The sequence below is a fragment of the Sorex araneus genome, chromosome 1 (assembly GCF_027595985.1).
Source record: "Sorex araneus isolate mSorAra2 chromosome 1, mSorAra2.pri, whole genome shotgun sequence".
NCBI lineage: Eukaryota > Metazoa > Chordata > Mammalia > Eulipotyphla > Soricidae > Sorex > Sorex araneus.
In genome coordinates this window covers 256,621,539-256,642,451 of record NC_073302.1, presented here as the reverse complement: position 1 = coordinate 256,642,451, position 20,913 = coordinate 256,621,539, and the positions used below count along the sequence as shown (strand labels likewise).

General features: G+C 36.5%; 1 protein-coding gene across 4 annotated transcripts in view; it reads left to right on the top strand.

Moving 5' to 3' along the window:
• Nucleotides 1-16,890, top strand: part of DIAPH3 (diaphanous related formin 3) — a 517,599-nt gene extending 500,709 nt beyond the window's left edge. For all 4 annotated transcript variants that reach the window (XM_004603995.2, XM_055141227.1, XM_055141217.1 and 1 more), the window contains one exon: nucleotides 14,259-16,890. In XM_004603995.2, the coding sequence (XP_004604052.1) occupies nucleotides 14,259-14,521 (263 nt within the window). In that variant the 3' untranslated portion in view covers nucleotides 14,522-16,890. The remainder of the gene's footprint in view (nucleotides 1-14,258) is intronic.
• The last annotated feature ends 4,023 nt before the right edge of the window (nucleotides 16,891-20,913 follow it).

Here is a 20,913-nt window from a genome sequence, read left to right as displayed (position 1 = left end):
CACTGCTACATAGCCTCCTTCTCCTTTTTTCTCTCCTCTAATCTTGTTCATTAATTTCCCATAGAAGAGTCTCTCTAATTAGGCCCTGGTAGCGTCAGTGTTTGTGATCACATCATTCATCATCTACTGTTCCCAATGACATTCTCCCCCTAACCATTTTCTTTTAAAATCTAACACACCCACAGGATAGGGACATTTGTATTTCGGATTTAAATATCATAGGTGCTACTTTTGCTAAAAAAATCACAAGTTAAGAGAAATAATGATTGTTTTAATGAAAGTAATAATTGAACATTCTGTGTAGTTTTTGTCATTTCTCCTTGTTTTATAGGGAGCATGATTAGCAAACATCTCCATAGATATAGAGATCAGATTTCTGTAAGTATTCTGTAAGACAAGGACTCATGTGTTTATTATCTCCTGCACCCAAGCCCGTGTGGAAAGTACTGCCTTTGAAACCATAGAGGCTGAAATGAACACAGACTTGCTCTCAGGTAGTATATGATTTTTAAAATGTTATTGCTTATGGCAGGGATGCAGAAAGACTGCAACACCAAGTAGATACACAGTGAATTATATTTGAGGGATTATAAATTATTAAAGGCAATGATTAGGACAGTGGAATGAAGAACTAATATTACAGGTAGAACTAACTGCTAGGTATACTTAAAGAGAAAAATTTAAATGCATGCCATATTCTTTGTGACCTAGCAATTCTGTTCCTGTGTTTGCATCCCAAGAACACAAAAAATAAATCCCTTAAGAATTTATAATCTAGTTTATTGTAGCACTGTTTACAATAGCCACGATATGGAAAAATCCCAAGTGTCTAACAACAGAGGAGTAGATGAAGAAACATGCACTCCGGAATACTATTCAGCCATGAAAAATAAGAGTTTTGGGTATTTGGTTTGGTTTGGTTTGGGTTTTTTTTTTTTGGCAGCTTGCTACAATTTGGGTAGAATTGAAAGATATTAAACAGATTATCTCATACCTATGCAAAATATAAACAAAGGGATTAGACAACCCCCAAAGGAAATAAACACTGACATGATCCAAATAACTGAGAAGGGATCCATGTAAACTTGACAACTGTAAAATAACTTCAAGCTCTGATACCTCAAAAAAAAAAAATTTTAATTGCACATCTTAGTTTCAAGAAATGAACTATTTCCTAAAAGAAAAGTCATTTCTTCAACTATGGATTGCTTGTGAGAGAAAATTATTGTAAAATAGTAACATCTAATGAAAAACTAGAAAATGTATACTTCTGGATTCTCTACTTGGCACATATTAAGTAGTATTAATTAAAAGGAAAAGCTTTATGTACAATAATGTCAGAATAATTGAGTATTTTTTAGTGTGCTGGAGGTCTTGGGCCATCGACTTTACTCCTTGAATAGATAGCTATTTATATTGAAGATATAAGTATAGGCAATTCTTCATACCATAGAAGCAAACACTCAGGAAAAATTTTTGAGTCAATTTAACCTAAAAAGCTTAACATATTAAGGTATCTGTCAAGTAGAATATTGGCAAAAATGAAGTGTCTCCATTCCCTCTTGGCTTCTGATACGAATACAAACATAATGTTCACTGCTTCAATGGTTTCTCTTTAACTTAACTATGCTTTTGTTTGGAACTGAATCTAAATCAGAGGACTTGGGGTTTTTCATTTCATTTTTCATTTAATTATGGGTTAGGTCAAATGTTTATAATAGAGTGCATGTACATTTATAGTTTTGATATACCGAAGTTACTAGCCCCTCACCACCGTTGAAATGCTTAAGACCCTCCACCACTATCCTAGTTATTTCTAGTCCACCTTTTCATTCCTTCCTCCCACCCAGTCCCCTTTCGTTTGGTAATTTCAGTTTTGTGACCCAAAGCCAAGGGTTTGCCATCACTCCGTACTGTCTATTCCCTTGTTTCTTTTCTCTATATTCCACAGATGAATAAAGAGCTCCACTCCGGGGCAAGTTTCTTAACCCCTCCAAACTTCTCTTAATCATCTGTGAAATAGAGAAGATAAAAATCATACTTCGCTGGGTTGTGATGATTCATGTGAAAGCATCTCATGCAGATAGGGCACTTAAATACTAGAGCATATTAGTATGGCTTTATTGAGTTGTTCGTCTTCTCTAAAACAGAATCTGAGTCAAGGAGAAAAAAAAAATCTTATGATTATTTTATTAGCAAATTGCTAATGTTATTATTAGAAATAAATAGGAAATTCATTGTAGTTGACTATATTAACAGTTGAAATTTTCCCTGCTGTTCAAAATTGTTTGGCTTATCACTGCACAGATGAGGCATGATGACACAGCACCCTTTCTAATTGACAGAAGCACCCTTGATAATTAAATCTTGACTCTGATACATAGGGCTCTAACGTAGAAGAAAAAACAGAGACGAGATTTTAGAGAAATAGAATGGGCTTATGTTGGAAAGGACATGGATGTTAGGGTTACTAAATGGACTCAGTGAAATTTCAAAATCCCCCATCCTGTGTTTTATTCTGCTGGAGGCCCTTTCCACATTTGGGGTTCCAGGAATTATGAAGGTGTTTAGAATAACGGAAGTGATGTTGACCTGCTCAGTGATTGCTATGGTTTCTTTCCTCTTCCAATTTAAATAGAGCTAATGTAGAATTATAATAACACTATAAAAATCTTAGATCCTCAGAAATATCTTTAAATATGTTTACTAAATAATCAAAAATAATGTATTGTGCTACTTACAGTTTTCGTTACCTGTGGTTAGTAAAGGTAATCGTATACTGACAACTGGAATTTAATGATTGTGGACGGGGGTAACTGGCTGACCTCTAGTGGTTATAGCTTATAGCTGCATTTCAATGGATGGGTTCAAACACGCAAAAATCAAAACCAACACTGTTACGATTTCTGTTATTACCATGGCGGGGGAGTCTCAATTCTGAGTATATAATTAGCTTCGTAGGAGTTCTTCTAGTCTTACTGTTGGGATACTGCATCAGAGTTCATAACAAATTTTGTTAATTTGTAAACTCGGGTGCTGAAAAGTGTGAAGAGAGTCTACCCTAAGCCATGATTAAACCCTGAGGCCACCAATGTGACACTGTAGCACTGTCGTCCCGTTGTTCATCGATTTGCAGGCACCAATATGGTCTCCATTATGAGACTTGTTGTCACTGATTTTGGCATATCGAATACACCACAGGTACCTTGCCAGGCTCTGCCGTGCAGGTATCGGTATCTTGCCAGGCTCTCTGAGAGGGACAGAGGAATTGAACCCAGGTTGGCCGCATGCGAGGCAAACACCCGCTGTGCTACTGCGCGCGCGCGAGCGCGCACACACACACACACACACACACACACACACAAAGAATGCTGTTTCTTATCAGTAAATTGAATTTACCAATAGTTTGTATAGATAAACTGATTCTTCTGAACTATTGAACTATATAGACATGGGCACAACATTTACTTTGATGCCCCAAATTGAGATAGAGTAAGTCTAGCTATATTATCTTCAGGTTGAATAATAAAGAGAACATTCTGCTATGTGATAGTCCCCTTCATCAGCCCTAACACTTGCAGCTTTTTCGAAGAGAATTTATGAGAAGTGGAACAGAGCATATCTTTTTCCTCCATCTATTTCCCTGCAGTCAGCACCTTCCTTAGTTTACCAAGAGTACTACACTCTCATTTCTCTTCTGCTAGCTGTACAGAACATTTCTAGTGCTTTGTGCTTCATGTTGCCATAGAGACAGGAGGTGCTCCAAAAGCCCTGGCCGGGGAAGAAACAGCAGATCTAGGAGGCAACAGACCCTGCCCCTAAAGAAGCCAGAGGCAGATTCTGGAGCAGTAAAGAGAAAATGGGGAATTACTTAGCCGCACTCAGCTGTCTGTCTGTACGGTTTTAGGAAACATGGGCTCAGCCATTGCTGCCTTTAAAATGAGTTAGTTTACAGATACAAATTTTTCAGAGATCTCAGTGCAGTCTAGGGTTTTACAGGAACCTAACTAATGGAGTTTTTTTTTTTGTAAGAAAATAACGGAAGAGGCATTGACCTATTCCTTTTACTTGTTTACTCATTAAAAGGAAGCTGCTTCTCAGAAAGGTCCTCTTTGCCTGAGTTATTTTGCCGATCAAAAATCTCACCTTTAAAATAAAGATCGATCTACTTTGACTCAGCTGAAACCATCAGAAATCAAATGGCAGTTTGAGCGCTGGGGAGTCTACAGCCACCACCCAAATCACTGAACCACAGATGCTAGTTCTAGAAAAAAGTAGTTTATAGTCCCTCTATATTTTAGGTACATAACTTTAAAGTCTTTAACCCTTTCTCCTAGATAATGAATTGTGACATTTTCTACTTTAGTAGCAAAATACCAGATTGCTTATATTTTTATTTAAGAGAAATCTGCTAAAGGATGTAATGATTTTTTTCTCTATTTGCATACAGTGTTATAAGCCTTTGAATGAAGAAAAGGAAAATACTGTAAAGAAAGGGAAAGAAAAAAAATGGAAAACTTAAGAAAAAAATGATGTGCAATTGAATTCTAAAAGAACAAATGATATTATCCAGTGAAAGATTTCAGAGAACATATCTTGCTAGGATACAAGTCCAGATAATTAGCACTAGGGATAGTGTACAATTATATTCAGGAGGAAGAAAGCCAGTGATCTACATGATTGGTAAATAGAATCAGCTTGAGTAAGGTCCTTTAAGACATTCACTTTCTTCAGGATGACAGTAGGAGGCAGTAGTGTACCAGTCTAAGTAGTATTTTTAAGGTAGTCTCTGTGACTCAGACCAAGATTGCCAAGATTGTTTTTTTTTAATTTCAATTTCTAGAAATTCACAAAACCAAACTCCTAAGTGTGGTTTCACAGTTTGATAATGGAACGCGGAACTATCAATCTAGTTCAAGATAATGTGACCACGCTATGACTAGAACAATCAAAATATGTCAATTCTTTCCCGAGTCTAAGAGTGCTAACTCCACAATTTGACCTAGTGTAGGTCCTGTTCCAATTTGAATAGAATGGATATCTAAATAGTGACATATGTGAATATATTTGTGGATTTTTCAGAGAAGTATCTTCTTGCCTTTTATCAGACTCTGAAATAAGGTACTAAAATCAGTCAATAAAGCTATCCATATGAAAATAGGAATTAGAAATCATGTTAAATAAGCTGAAATAGTTGCTAAATATAATATTAGGTTTTCTATCAGTACATGACATATATTACTTCTTGCTTCAAAATGTAACCATTTTAAATCTGAAGTTACTTATCTCTGTTGAAATTATCCATCTCTGGGTTTAATATTGAATAATTTATTTTGAATTAATATTAAATAAAATTAAAGTTTTATTTCATAAAATTAAAATAATATTTGATAAAATGTTTAAATGAATAGGAAAATGACCCAAAAAATGGTCAGTTCTATTTTGGAAGGAATGAGTCAGATCTAATAAGTTGGATCCCTAGAAATTTTAGTGGTGTACTAAAACATACAGAACTCTGAAATAAAAGTAAAAAGGCATCTGACTGGCAACTCAAAGGTGGCCAGATTGCACTTGTTAAGAAAGTCAATAACAGAACTAGATATTTCAATATCATTCATAATTGTGTTTTTTTTTAATTTTAATCACTGTTTACCATTCATTGAAGCTACTGAAGTTCATAATTACTAAGGATGTATGACCATTACTTCCTCTTTATATAAGACCAAATCATAATGAAATGCTAAATTTTGGAACACAGTTTTTCACTTGTTTTTAATATAACTAAAAATATATACTGGAAGAGCACATATCTTTTATTGATTGTCAGATTAATAAGTGATATATTTATATCTGGCTTGTCTTTCTTTGTAATTCAAATAGCACATGTCTCTATAATAATATTTCATATGTAATTCTTAGAACAACCTATAGAACAAATTTTACTAGTCCATATGAGGGATAGAGCTTGCAATATTGATTTCATAAGTATTTGTTTTAACCAAGTGAATATTGATTTCATAAGTATTTGTTTTAACCAAGTGAACTTTGTATACCTATATGGTGGTTTATAAATTATAGAAGTGTTTTGGCTAAATATGGTAAAATGAGCAATTAAACAAATGAATAAAGATGGGAAATAACGTTTAATTTTTTTTTACATCATTACTAGACCATTTTTAGCTTTATTATTTAGCTTTCCAATAGTATCAAACTAACTTGAGATAAAAGTACTGAACACTGAAATTTTATGTTGTTATTTTTAAACAACACCATGGTTTATACACTGCTCAGGAATCCCTCCTAGTAAGCTTGGGGTATCATATGGGGTGTCAGGGATTGATCCTGGGTCAGCTGCTTGCAAAGCAAGCGCCTTACCTGCTGTACTATCATTCCAGCCCAACACCGAAATTTTTTTTATAAAGATATTCATTTCAAAATAGTGGTAAGAGCACTCATGGAAGTGCAGGCTTTACACTGGTGCCATCCTGTACAGCAAATTAGCTAACTTTGCAAGTCTGATTGAAACATACTACAAAAGCATAAAACACATACTTGATTTTGAAGACAATGACCATAACAAAAGTTAAAGATATCCTTATTTTAGCAGATGTAAATGGCATTGAAAGGAGGAGGTTCCAAGAGAAAGTATTGCAGGTAAGGCACTTGCCTTGCACTTGGCCAACCTGAGTTCCATCCTCAGTACTCCATACGGTCCCCCAGCCTCTGCCAGGAGTAAGCTCAGGACAGCTGGGGTGTCCCCAAAGGAAAAGAAAAAAAAGAAATAAATGAGAAATGGTATTTAGTTAAGTGAAATACATTCTTAAAATTAATTTCACCTGATTTTTCTAATATTTAATATGACTTCTTTCTAGGATATTAAGTTGCCTACGTAGCCCAGTTTTCAGACTCAATCAGTTTAGACTCAAGATGAGAAAGAACAAATTACACAGGAGTCAAAAAACATATGTCCTCAGTTTAATTGTGTCCCAGGTTAAGTTATTCCAAAGTGTTTTCTTTGGAAAGAATTTATATGGAATACTAAGTGAACTGGACAATAAAATTATTCCATGCTTAGATTAGGTCACTCAAAAAAAAACACTATTAAGAGCCAGACACTGTTAGGTACTTGTGGGAATGGATGCTCATAATTAATAAACAAAGAACCCTGCCTTTATGGAACTTCTATCATGGAAGTGGTCAAAGTTGGATTAATTTAAGTTTGTGTCTCTAACTCCTTAAACATATTACTATCTTAGGTAGAGCTAATGTGGTGTATACTCAGTGACAGGTTGGAAAGAAGTAAAGGGGTGTTTAAGTCTACAGTTAAACAAATTATCTTTTATTTGATGTGGTCTTCAACACAGATGTATCCCAGAATTGAGTTACCTGATAAAAAGAATGTATTGTTTAAGCAGATTCTTCTTCAGCTGATATTGAAAAATCAATCTTAAGCATTAAGTCTACATGGAAAAAAAGGTGTGGGGAGTAGGGGAAAATTGTACCTTTGTGTGGTTGCAGTGCTTGCCATACCATTGAACCATTTTCTTTCCTCATGATCAGGCTCATGTATTTTGACTCAAAACCCTTACTCGAAAGCATCTGACTATTCTCTGACCTAGCCATGCCCAATCCCAAATCTCTCATTACCATAAACTATTTAAGAGTCCACAGTAAGAAACACAGATACTTTCCTCCCTCTGGAAATTCCAAGGACTTAGAGGTACTCATAGGAAACAGAATAAAGATCAACCAAATTCTTTATTGCAACATTTTAAAATGTTGCAGATTAAGAGAAGGCAAAGCATGAAACAGTGCCACTGAGTTTAGGAATGCTGAGTCTTTTTATTATCTTGCAGAGAGCAGTTTCAATGGAGAAGGATGGGTGAAATTTAAATCTGAATTAAAGAACTGACTGAAGGAAGAGAGTTAACAAATAGAGAGAAGCAGTCAATGGAAAAGGATATATTACAACTCAGAAAGATACGCCATAGAACAGAAGGGTTTCCATTAATATTTTCTTTAGGAGAAAGTCTTAACTTCTCCTATATGTTCTGCTCAGGAGCCTGCGTCATCTCCAATTTCTTCTAGCACTATGAACAATTATGGAGACACAGCATAAGAAACTGCAATTGGCAGTGATGTCTTTAAATTTCTATTTGGAGAACTAGAGAAAGTAGAATTCTGCATATGACTGTGTATACCACCCCAGAGTTATAGTTTAATTGTCAATTATCTCATCTATTCAGAGATTTTTTTTTAATCATCCTCTCCTTTGTCTATTTTGTTTAAATTGGGGAAGTAATTGTTTTTGGTTTTTAGGTAATTGCTTTCAATGAGAATTTCTTGGCACTCCAAAAATATTTTAACTAAATACCAAATGGCCTTTAGTTCTTTTTTTAAATCATTTTTAATTCATTTTTCAATATAAACATTAAAATAAGCAGCAAAATGAAACCAAGGGAAGACAATTATTTGTAGCATCAGTAAATCAACAGTAAGGAAAACCACAGGGGTATGAGCTGCTGGCGGCCAGTACTAACTTCAGTTATTGCATAGATTAAAAACATATATTTGTCACACACTTTACTATCATGTACACCCAGTAGTACTTTAAAAATTATATTTATGGTTCATCATTTCTCTCACCAAAGTCAAGCCATTGCTGGGGTGAAACAAATAGCTACTTAGTAGGTCAAAGCATTAGATAAGAGCAAAATGTAAAGAATTGTAAGGTGAACCCAGACTTCAGCCAGACTGAATAGATGCCGTCAATTCAGGACTCCAGAGCTCTACATTCTTCCCTCTGTCAAAGCTGCCACCAGCTCACAGTGACCACAATAGACAGGAGCTCAATTTTATATTTCATCTGAGAGTTGGTGCTTCTAAGAAGCCAGAGCCCATTAGAACCACAATGTGATGGAGGATCAATACTGACTTAAAGGGAATAATGCCTCTTTCTGAACCATAACTGATATTTCCTGTAGCAGAGAGGGTTTTCCCTATGGGCCATCAGCCAGGGCCCTGGCCTTCTTAGCTCAAGAATTAAAAACAACTGTTGACTGAACTATCTCTCCACCTAGATACCAACTTGTATATATTTATATTTACCTTCTTAACTATGGAAATGTCGGTTCAAGATGGTTTATAGTGTGTTCTTTTTCATTTTCTCTGACTTCCAAATCTATAGTCTTACCAAAGGTCATAGGTAAGAGTTAACACTGGTGTAGTTTTGGGTTTTTATTCTCATTTTTAAGTCCAGAGGATTTTCTGTATTTAAAGAGTCATTCTATTTTTCAGCAATTTTCAACTTTTCAGTTTCCAGAAAGAAGGAAAACAGCTGTGGTGGTACCCCAGAATCAACCCTTATAGTAAGAATCGTATGAGGAAGTAAATTGAAATAACGCGGGGGGGGGTCTATTTTTTGTCTTCAAGGAAAATAGCATTTATCCTGATCCTATTTTTGCCATGTAAACATAAATACAAGATGTGTAAATTCAATTCCCTAACTGTCCTGATCTAAGAATAGCCATGGGTCCTTGTCTGTCTGCACTACAGTCACCAATGACCCTGGATATTGGCAGTTTTCCTAGAAGTTACTTCTTTTATGTCAATTGTAACATTTAAGAGTGAGGAAAAACAGATTTAAATTTGATTTATAAGATAGCAGAAGCTTTCTCTCCCGGGAGAAGCAAGCAATCATCCTACATGGCCTTAATATTTTTAGTTTCATTTTAAATATGCCTAGTAGTAGGAGTTTGAGTTAATGGGGAATAGAAAGTGCTTCTATTTTTATTGACACCTCAGCCTCATCTTTCATTGAAAAAGTCTATGTACGAGAGCTCATATTTAGAGGTTTATGAAATTTCCTATGAAAAAGATGAACCCATTGGCCTCATTCAATTTATTTCATGCCTCTGAACACTGATGTAGAGGGTCCTCCAAGTTCCAGGGTTCTTCAGCCCCCTGATGCTTGAAGTGAACCACTTAGAAACGAATTGCTTGTTTCAAGGGCATTAAGTATGTGGGTCTCCTGGTCAGCCCACATGAAATCACCAATGGCAGAATTTTAAAATAATAGTACGACAAAAGGGAACTTTGAACCAGCACCATGGTGATATTTCTGTATAAAAGTGGACTTTCAGTTTAGGAGTTTCTTCTACCTGTAATCGTTTTTTTTTCCTATGGTTACGATGAGTAGGAAAGAATCCTCTAACACATGTTTCTTCATCAGCTCCTTCAAGGTGAGTCCACCATTTAGGTCGTCTGTGGTTCTGGCCCTGAAGGGGGCGCTGATGAGGCAATTCAATGGCTGAAGTGAAGCCTTCTTAACTAGGAATTTCTAGCACAGCTTTACGTTTTGATCAGAGTTTTTCCTTCTAATTTTTATTTAAGCACTCTGATTTACAGTACTCTGTTAAGAGTTTCTGGCATACCATACCCTCCACCAGAATGTTAGCATCCCTTCACCAATGTATAATAGTCTCCCTTCCTCATTCCCCACTCCCTTTAGCAAACTTGGGTCTGAGGAAATAACTAATAACCCGTGGTAGAAGACCCTTACTCTGTTTCTTTGTATTCTGCAAATGAGAGACATCATTCTTCAGTTGTCCCTCCACCTTGGGTTTCATGATACTTCCTAATTTCATCCATAGAGCAGTGATTGTACATATCTCATAAGCATCTTTTCTTATGGCTGAGTAATATCCATTGTACATGTACACCACAGTTTCTTTGTTCACTCACCTGTTCTTGGGTGGTTTTCAAATCTTGGCTACTATGAATAGCATATAAGCTTATTCTTTCTAAAGGAAGGAAAAAAAAACTCTTGTGCACTTTATTTTGTTTGGGGGCCATACCCAGTGGTGCTCAGTTTTTATTCCTCCTCAACATTCCGGGATCACATAGCATGTAGGGACCAACCCAGGTTGGCTGCATGCAAGGCAGCTATACTATCTCCCCAGCCCTTATGCACTTCATTTTTGTCCTTCGTGGTTTCTCCGGAAAGGCATCTTTTAGGGGGGATGGTCTTATTTCTACCCACAAAAGATTTTTCATTTTCAAGCCTAAAACAAAATCCCAGCTTATTTTTTCTCGTACCATTTTGTTTATAAAGCTAGCCCCTGAACTCTTTGTCAGCTTTCCAATGTGAGACAATGCACTCACTGCCTTGACCTACCCACTGTTATCTAAGGCTCCCGAGAAGTTCAAGAGTGGACACTTTAAGAAAAAAGTCCAGACTCTGCTAGCCATTTCAGCCTGAGATCTGGTAAGGTCAAGTCAGAGAACTATAATATCCAAGTGGAATGTAATCCTTGTTTTAGCAACATGCAGTTTATTTGTAACCATGACAAGTGCTCTTTCAGAAGAGTAAGGGGTCAAAAGCATGATTGGAGTGAGTTCAAAAGGAAAAAAAAAATGGCGAAAGAAGAACAAACAGCAAGCATGAGCCATTCATTTTTTATGTATTTTGCTACAAGGGTGTCAACAAACTTGGTGTAAAAAAAAATGGAGCAGGATATGAAGTCAAATAGAAACCTATTTTTTCTGTAAAGATTGGGGTTATTACAACAGATTGTCTTGAGGGGAATGCTCACATAAAGGCAAACTTTATGATGCAGAGAGGCAATAACTAGCAGCCGGAAGTTCTTTGCTAGTCAGAGTGAGTATTCTATGTGCTCACATGGCAGGGCTGTCCTTGGGGGACAAAACAGAGTGAAAATGATATGTGAATGAATGAATTGATGGATGAGGACAGGGTGGAAGTACTTCTCTTACGGGAATTGTCTTTTTGTGTCTATGAATGAAGAAGGAAGGAAAGCAGGTTGGGTGTTTGAAAGGAGGTGGTGGGAAATGGTTGTCTATTGCAGAATGGAAGAATGAATGGACAAAAGAACTAGCAGGGTTAAGGTCATCCTTGAAGTTCCTGATCATGAACTTAAATGAGACAAGGAAGTACACAATGATCTTGGAAATGGTCCGCTAAGATAGTTTATAAAAGTACATCTGCTTTACAAAGTTATTTGGTGGGAGATTCAGTGTGTGAGAGAGCATTTTCAAGTACAAGATATCGTTATTAGGAAACTTAGCTTGAATTACTTATCACTTTTCCTTGGCAAAAAGCTTCTCAAATTTCTTCTAGACAGTTTCAGTATCGCTCAAGACAGCATTTGGCTTCGGTAGTGATTTACTCAGTTAACGAAGCCTAAGCAAATAACTTAACCTCTTTTTGCTCTTTACTTCTCAAGAAAATTGAGGGTGGTAGTATTTAAAGTGCAACAGATGCCTTATAAAGGTTCTGTACACGCACAAGCTATTAATAAAATGTATTTCAGTCCTCACAGTAAAATCATCGAGAAGTCAGAAAGGTCAGAGCATCTGGATGAAGCCCTCGTTCTGTGAGAGCTCTGATAGACAAAGACAAGTGACTGGAAATAGGAATTTATCCACAGGGCTTCCTTTCATTCCCACAGTTATTTTTTGAGGTGGATTATTACACCCTAAGACTCAGAGAGTTTACCAGCTAAAACTAAATGATGGACCATGGGTTTCAACCTGGATTTTTACCTTCAATTCCTAAGCTCTGTTCACTTTGTCACCTATGAGTAATTTATTTGCATATTTAGAATCATTCTAACCAATTGAATCTATTCTCTGCCATCAGACATTTAAGCAGTTACCCTATTGCAGAATAACCCAGCTTTGTTGGCAATACCATCAGAATAATTTATAAGAAATTGAGTGATAAAGATAGAAACATCTGTAAGAAGCAGTAAAATTTGACTGAAATTTTGCACTTAGTTACAAGTTTTCAAATATTTGGGGTGCAGGAGAGTAGGCACTAGGGGGAGAAATGTGTGATTATGGAAAATACAGTCGTACCATGTGAACTAGGCTCTTTACTGCAAATATGTACATTATAAACTAGAGCATAAACTGTGCTAGGAGAAAATCACTGATCTGTTAAATTTTGATTTTTGAGTAACAATAGCTCATTTGATAGAGAAGCTGATAGGAAAAAGCGTATTTATTTTCTTCCAACAGCTAAAAGGTGATCATACTCCTAAAATTTGTTGAGATCGTCCAAGAAAGTGTGTAAAATACTCATCCATCACTGAAGCCCCTGGTCAGGAAATGACAGTGCAGTAAATATCTTCAACAGCTACCTTTTAATGTACAAGCTGTTTTCAGTTGGAATCTTCAGCACTCACATAAAACACATTGTCATGAGTGACTGCTCGTGCTCCAAAGTCATTACTATTGGGATAATGGAACATCTCTCAGCAAATAACCAAAAAACTTTAAATGTCATGTCAAGTTTGTTGAAGCCATTTTCAAGCCTTGTTCAAGGTTACATGAATATTGAGGGTGTCTGTTTTAAGAAGTTTGAGATCCATGAGAAAGATCATTCATAAGGTTATATAGTGGGAAAGTTAATTTAAAGAAAAGTTAGCGTTCCTTGGGAAGTCAATCAGCCAGAACCACTGAGTCATTAATTATTGCAACTCCATGTGTACCTCTATGCCTGTCTGTGTAGATATAAATGGATATATGAAACAATTAACTTACACTGGAGAATTTTAACAGTTTGCCTATCAAATTTTGATTTTAAAATTCTTATTAGAAACTTTGATTTAGTTCAAAAAGAAAATTTATTACATCATTCAAAATAGTGTCTTTCTTGGATCAAGAAGTGTAGAAGTAATTTCTATTTATTGAGCAAATACTTTGCAACAGAGCTTTCTGGAAAACAATTTATGTCACCATGGAATTTTTTACACTATGACCCTGCTGTCTCAGAGCTTATATTCTAGTCATGAAACACTTAATGGACAAGAAAACAAGATATGATGTTTCCAATTATTATGAAAAGGAAAAAGCTGAGGTAAAGGAGTTAAAGTAATTACAAGGGGTAAGTGCTATATGAGAAGGATGTTAGACAAAAACTTATGTTTAGATTGCACTTAACAGATCTGAATAAAATGCAGGACACATGTTAATACCCAAGTGATAGGCATTTCAAGCATCAAGGAAAAAAAGGAAATCATACATCAGTGCTACTGAAATGGTTGTCTATTATATTTGTTTATTGTTAACTTCAACACATGTATTTTGAATCTAACTTACTATGTTGAGTGGTTTCTTAAAGAGTACTTGTTAATTGAAAGTGATTATTGAAAATGCATGCTTCAGAATGTGCACAAGCCTTATCACAGTGAAGAATTTTACGTGTTCTTTTTTATTTTCTTTCCTTTCTGTAGAAAATCAAAAATCGCAGTTGACAGAAGGGTCACGTTCACACCACAGTATCAATTGCAACTCATCCAGGACTCAAGTCACCAAGGAGCTTAATTATAATCTAGACACTCACACGTCTACAGGGAGGATCACGGCAGTTGAGAAGAAGGAAACCCGTAATGTAGAAAGCAGCAGAAAAAAGGAAATGGAACTTCTTGGCACTGTTTCTAAAAATGAATCCATTCCCGAAGTTGAAGCCCTGCTGGCAAGATTACGAGCTTTATAAATTAAACTGGTAAAAAAATGATTAAGCCAAATATAAAGCTAGGCTCTGAGCTATAACACTTGAAAAAAAAATGCTTTTTATGTTAGAGACTATAGTTTTAAATTATGACATATTTTAAAAACAAAGCAAAATCAGAATTGCTTCTCTGTATACTTGAGGTTTTGACTACTTTTTCAAGATTGTACTGGGCTCCATGCTTTTGTGGGTTTCGGGGGACATTTTTTTGATCTTCTGATATTTACATGTTCTGTATTTCGTAGTTCAATCATACATAATGTTTTAGAGTACTGATAGTTGGTCCTGTGTCCTTAGAAAATACCATCTTTCCAACTCACTATATCTTAACATAAGAACACCAGCTGCCTCATATCCATGTACATTCCATGTATGTTATCCATGTAGATCTAGGTTTCTCCTTAATTGGAATCATATACTCTATAAGCACAGCACTGGAAACATAGAACTCAGTAGGACTGTGAGGAAATGATGTGTTAGCTCATTATCATTGTTGAATTCTTGTTATTTAGATGCTATAGGAGTCTGTAAGGAATTTCAGCATATTTTCAAAAATGATGAATGATGTAATGAATGTATGCATTCTCTTAGAAAATGCACAGACTTTGGCACAAAGTGGCTGCATCAGTGCTTTCCTGTTGAAACTATTAACCAATAGGGCATTTCCCCCTCTGGGATGGCAATAACATCATCATTATGAAACTACCCAAATAATGATTGGATTTTTGAGGGTTTTTTTTTCTTAATTTCTGTGAGCAAACTTGAAATTGAAGCTTTTTAATGTGACAATCAGCAATTTTAACCAAGATCTGAATAAGTGTTTCAAGGAAAGTTTGCTGTGCAAAATGTTGCGATTTTACCTCATTTGAGGCATCAAATTAACTGTTAATTCTATAGCAAATACACTTGTTACTTGTGCTAAATGAGGAAAATACTTGTTTCTTTTGTCATTAGTATATTCAGGAGAGGTATGCTGGAAATAGAATGTGCCATGCAATCTAAACATCTACTCTGCTTTATTATGTGCAATAAGTGACTGCTCTTTTACCTTCAGTTAAGAAGCAGTTCTATGGAACTAGTCTGATGAGGTCCAATGCTTTTTATTTCCTTGTTCAAGTTGCCACCTCCTTTTAGCTCTACGTTAATAAAGGTAATTAATTAGAACTATGAACCAGGCCCTGCTTAGAGACATTGGAGAACAGAATGTTCTCCAGCACCAATGTGGGAATAAAGTGTTCTTGCAGATGTTGCTGAAATGTGTATTTTGCCCTCTAGTTGCAATTTTTTTTTAGCCTCAGAACAAATCAAGAATGGTGAAGGCCATTTACACATTGAAGTGGACGGGAGTCCTTACTAGCAATATTGGAAGAATTCTATAAGTTCTTAAACTTTTCAGAAATGGAACAAATTCATCCAGATCGTTTGGACACACTAGGTGACAAAGAAGCACTGCTAGAAACTTGGAGCTTTGAAATACCCCAAGAGAAGAGGCAGCCTGGTGAAGGGAAGTGAGAAGTGACGTCCCTCTGGGTAGAGGAAGTAGGGAAGTCCCCCAAAGCATCAGTGTGCATCAGGGGCTGGAGCAATAGCACAGCGGGTAGGGTGTTTGCCTTGCACTCGGCCGACCCGGGTTCGGTTCCCAGCATCCCATATGGTCCCCGGAGCACCACCAGGAGTAACTCCTGAACATTGCCAGGTGTGACCCCCCAAAAAAAAATCAGTGTCTGGGAGCCAAAGGGTAGTCTTCAGCAAAAGTGCCAGGAATGTGGGACTAGCAAGGCACCTTTAGCCCCTTCTTCCTCACTGAGGGGCACCAGATTGGCACTGGCCTGAATAAGATTTTCACTATGGACAGGTAAGCAAAGAACAGAGTTGACAGAGGGAAGTTCCAACCAGGAAGCAGGTTGTCTTCTGTTGCAGAAATTCCCTTGATAAATATTCCTTCAGCAGTGGATTGAGGATTATAATTAGGGTTTTTAAATTCATAACATTCCTTTAGCCAAATGAAGATGAAAACTATAGCACTGACCTTTACTTTGAAGGCAGATATTGAGAAACAATTTTATGTTTCTGGGCAAACAGTTTTGTACATTTGAATTAGCTGTTAAAAGGCCAACTCAGGAAACCGTCTGACACAATGCAGTAACCCTTCACTCATCCATTCAAGTTAGTAATAAACCTCAAACATACGCTCCCCTTTACACTCCAGTCAGTGCAGAAAATTTGGCAAAAAACACATAGATAACTAAATGATCTAGGAGTTGATTGGAAGCAGTGACCTACTGCTATACTTTAATCATATATGCATGTTAATATATTTGAATGTTTAAATATAATAAAGCACCTAATGTGCAGAACAATAAATGGATAATTTAATAATTAATGTAAAATTTTTATTCTAAATAAAAAAATAAGATTTCCCAAATCTTTTGTTTTTTGCTTTATTCTTATTCAAAACAGTTGCTAATGGCATTAAAATGCTAGCTTAGCCATGAATGACTATTTCTGTATTGATCCATTCTTACTTTAAAAGATCAGTCCACCACAGATCTGCATTTAATAAAAAACTAAATCATTCAGGCTGTAATATGTCTGAAATTTTTTATATTAAACAGAGTAGTACAGTGTACTGGAAATACACTGGGTCTAGTTTTGTGGTACTTCTTATACAACCTTTAAATTTTGAAAGCCAATAATTTCTAATGTATAAACTTCTAATATTACTGAAAAATCAATAATGGCACTCATTTTCTCTTTCATATCAGCATGAGACCTGTCCTCAAACCTTGCCAAAAATTAAAGACAAACCCCAAAACTTTCCACATGTCTAATATTACCCTGATAATAAAGCTGAGGTAAAGACAGATGAAAAGTCCTCGGCAATTTCATAGTATATTAGCTTCAACAATATAGAAGGAGTCATGATTATTTCAAGAGATTGAGAGAAAGCATTTGACCAGGGGCCATAATATGGTACAACAGCTGACCCAGGTTCAATCCCCCAGTCCCATATGGCTACTGAGCATTGCCAGGTGCAACCCTGAATGTGCCCAGCACCACGAGGCTCCAAGAAGCATCACATTTTGGGTGCTGAACGCTGCGAACCACTGGACAGCCCAGTTAGCTGAGAATCACCAGTGAAACCCTGGGGCCTCCTGAACATTGCTTGTATGCCCCCTCTCAGAAAAGAAAAAAAAAAAAACCTAACAAAATCTAGAACTCATATATAGTAAAATCAGCAAAATGCTTTTACAGTGAACATAACTCCAACACCAAAGGAACATATACGACAAATCAAATTTTCACAATCAGTGGGAAAAAATTGAATACCTTTCCTCTAAGATCAGTAGCAGTACAAGGTTCCTATAAAATCCCATTGCTTTTCCTGAAATTTGCATGGAATAATGAATCCCCCTGAATAGCTAAAGCAGTCCATGGCAAAAAGGAGATGGGAGACATCGTTTTTCCCAACTTCAAACTCTACTACAAAGCAAACTGTACTACAAATAAAGCAACACGGTATTGGAATAAAGACAGACCTTCAGATATATGACCAGTAAATTTTCAATAAAGGAGAAAAAAATTATAAAGTGAAGCAAGGCAAGCCTCTTCAACAAGTAGAGTTGGAAAAACTGGTCAGCTACATGAAAAAAAAAAAATAAACTCATATCTTTCTAACACCATGCCCAAAAATCAAATCAAAATGGATTAAAGACCTTGATATCAGACCTGAATCCATAAAGTACATAGAGGGAAATGTATGCAGAATTCTCCAAAACACTAAAGCTGAAAGCATCTTCTAGGATAAAATACCACTGACCTAGCAAGTGGAAGCAAAGATAAACAAAAGGGACTGCATTAAACTAAGAAGCTTCTGCACTTCAAAGGAAACAATGTCCAGAATACAAAGACAGCCCAAGGAATGGGAAAAATTATTTACCCAATACCCATCTGATAAGGCATTAATATAAAAGATACATCAAGACTTGATAAACTTTACAAGAAGAAAATATGTAACCCCATTCAAAAAATTATTTACCCAATACCCATCTGATAGGGGATTAATATACAAGATACATAAGGCACTGATAAATTTTATAAGAAAAAAATATATATATAACCCCATCAAAAAACGTGGAGAAAAGATGAACTGAAAATTTCTCGAAGAAATACATAAAGACAAAGGCACATGAAAAAGTGTTCTATGTTGCTATTAGGGAGATACAAATCAAGCGATGAGATATCATCTTACACTACAGAGACTGGCATATACCAAAGAGAACAACCAGTGCTGGTGTGGCTGTGGAAAGAGGGAGACTGGTTCATTGCTGGTGGGAATACTGATTGGTTCAGCCTTTCCAGAAACAATACTGACATTCCTCAAGAGCTCGGAACTGAGCTTCTATACGACCTAGCAATACTGCTCATGGGAAATCATCCCAGTGGCACATAAGCAGTGTAGAAAAGCCATCTGCCCTCCTATGTTCATTCCAGCACTATTTACAGCAGTCAGAATTTGGAAACAACCCAAGTGCCCAAGAACAGATGAGTGGATAAATACTATGGTACATCTACACAATGGAATACTATGCAGCTGTCAGGAAACATGAAGTCATGAAATTTGCTTGTATGTGAATGGACAAGGAGCATATCAGGCTGAGTGAAATAGAGTCAGAGGGAGAGGGACAAACAGAATGATTGCACTCATTTGCGGGATATTTTTAAAAAAGTGATAGTGAATAATGCCCAAAGAAAGGAGAGGCAAGGGCCAGGAGGACGGTTCCATGGTAGGAAGCTTGCCACCAGGGGGGAGAGGGAGTGCTGTTAAGACAAAGGAGAAACCACTATGACAATGGCAGTTGGAAATGATCACTCTGGACAAAACTGAGTCCTGAATGGAGGTAAAGTGATATCATGATACCCTTTCAGTAACTGCATTTCAAACACAGTGCCTAAAAGGAAAATAATAGAGAATGAGAGGGGCCGGAGCAATTGCACAGTGGGTAGGGTGTTTGCCTTGCACGCGGCCAACCCGGGTTCGATCCCTGGCATCCCATATGGTCCCCCAAGCACCGCCAGGAGTAACCCCTGAGCATCGCTGGGTATGACCCAAAAAGCAAAAAAAATAGAGAATGAGAGAAGAAAAGTGTGTCATAGAGACATGCTGTAGGGTGAGAGCACAGGCAGGAGGGAAACTGGGGATATTGGTGGCAAGAAATGTGTGCCCTGGTGAAGGGATGGGTGTTGGAACACTGTATGACTGACACTCGACCACGAACAGTTTTATAACTGCGTATCTCATGATGATTCTGTTTTAAGATGTATTTTTTAAAAATCTAGTTGTTTTTACTCAACATAGTATTGGAAGCCAGTCTGGTCTGGAAAAAATCTAAAAGTATGCACATTAAAAGCAAAACTCTGTATTGTTTTAATTTTATTTTTATAAAGTTGTTCACAACAATTTGTTACATTTAATGTTCCAACACCAATCTCGCAACCCTTTCACCTACCTACCACCAATTTTCAATGTTTCCATCCTGACCTCGAAACCCTGCCCCTAAAGCAGGACCTAAATAATTTATTGTGTATTGCTTGTTATAAATAATCCACTGAAAATGCTCCCAAAAAATTTCCTTGAGGAAAGTGTGTGAAAATTGTTGTATTTCACCCTGGAGCCATTAAGCCCTTGTATAAGAGATTACTAGAATGTTGTTAAAGATTGAATCTTGTGTAGAATATATATATATATATATACATATATATGTATACATATTGTGTAGAATATATAGAGAGAATATATATATACATATATATCTGTGTGTATACATATATATTTTTTTTTCTCTCCCTGAGATGGGTTGCTTTCTACTTAATACCCCATTAAATGTGGAGTGCTACTCTTGGCACATCAGTGGTGTAGAGTCTAAGATGTCATTCCAGGAATAGAGATTAATTTTTTTTTTAACTGGATGGTGACTGGGATCCGGAGGCATCTCTATGGCATATTGTTCTGTGCTGCTCTCTTCCAAGAGAATTATTTGGAAGTGTCTGGATCATGGCTGTTAATGAGCTTTTATGATATCAGAGACAATTCCTGGGCATGACCATCAAGTTACCAGAACACAGGGAGAAGGGGGCAGGTCGCCCATTCCCAATTCTGTGCAAGCCTAGAGATTTCAGTCACAAGTTCTGCATACCTGGGTTTTTCAGCAGTTTCATAGAGGATATGTATGAGCTTGTGGAGATTGGCCAGAGGCATAGCAGCAATTGATAAATTTGGCTTTTTTTTTCCTCTTCCCTTTTTCCTAGCCTCCCAAATTCAGCATTTTTAAATAACATAACTTGTATAGGGGAAAAAACCCTAAGCATTCCACACC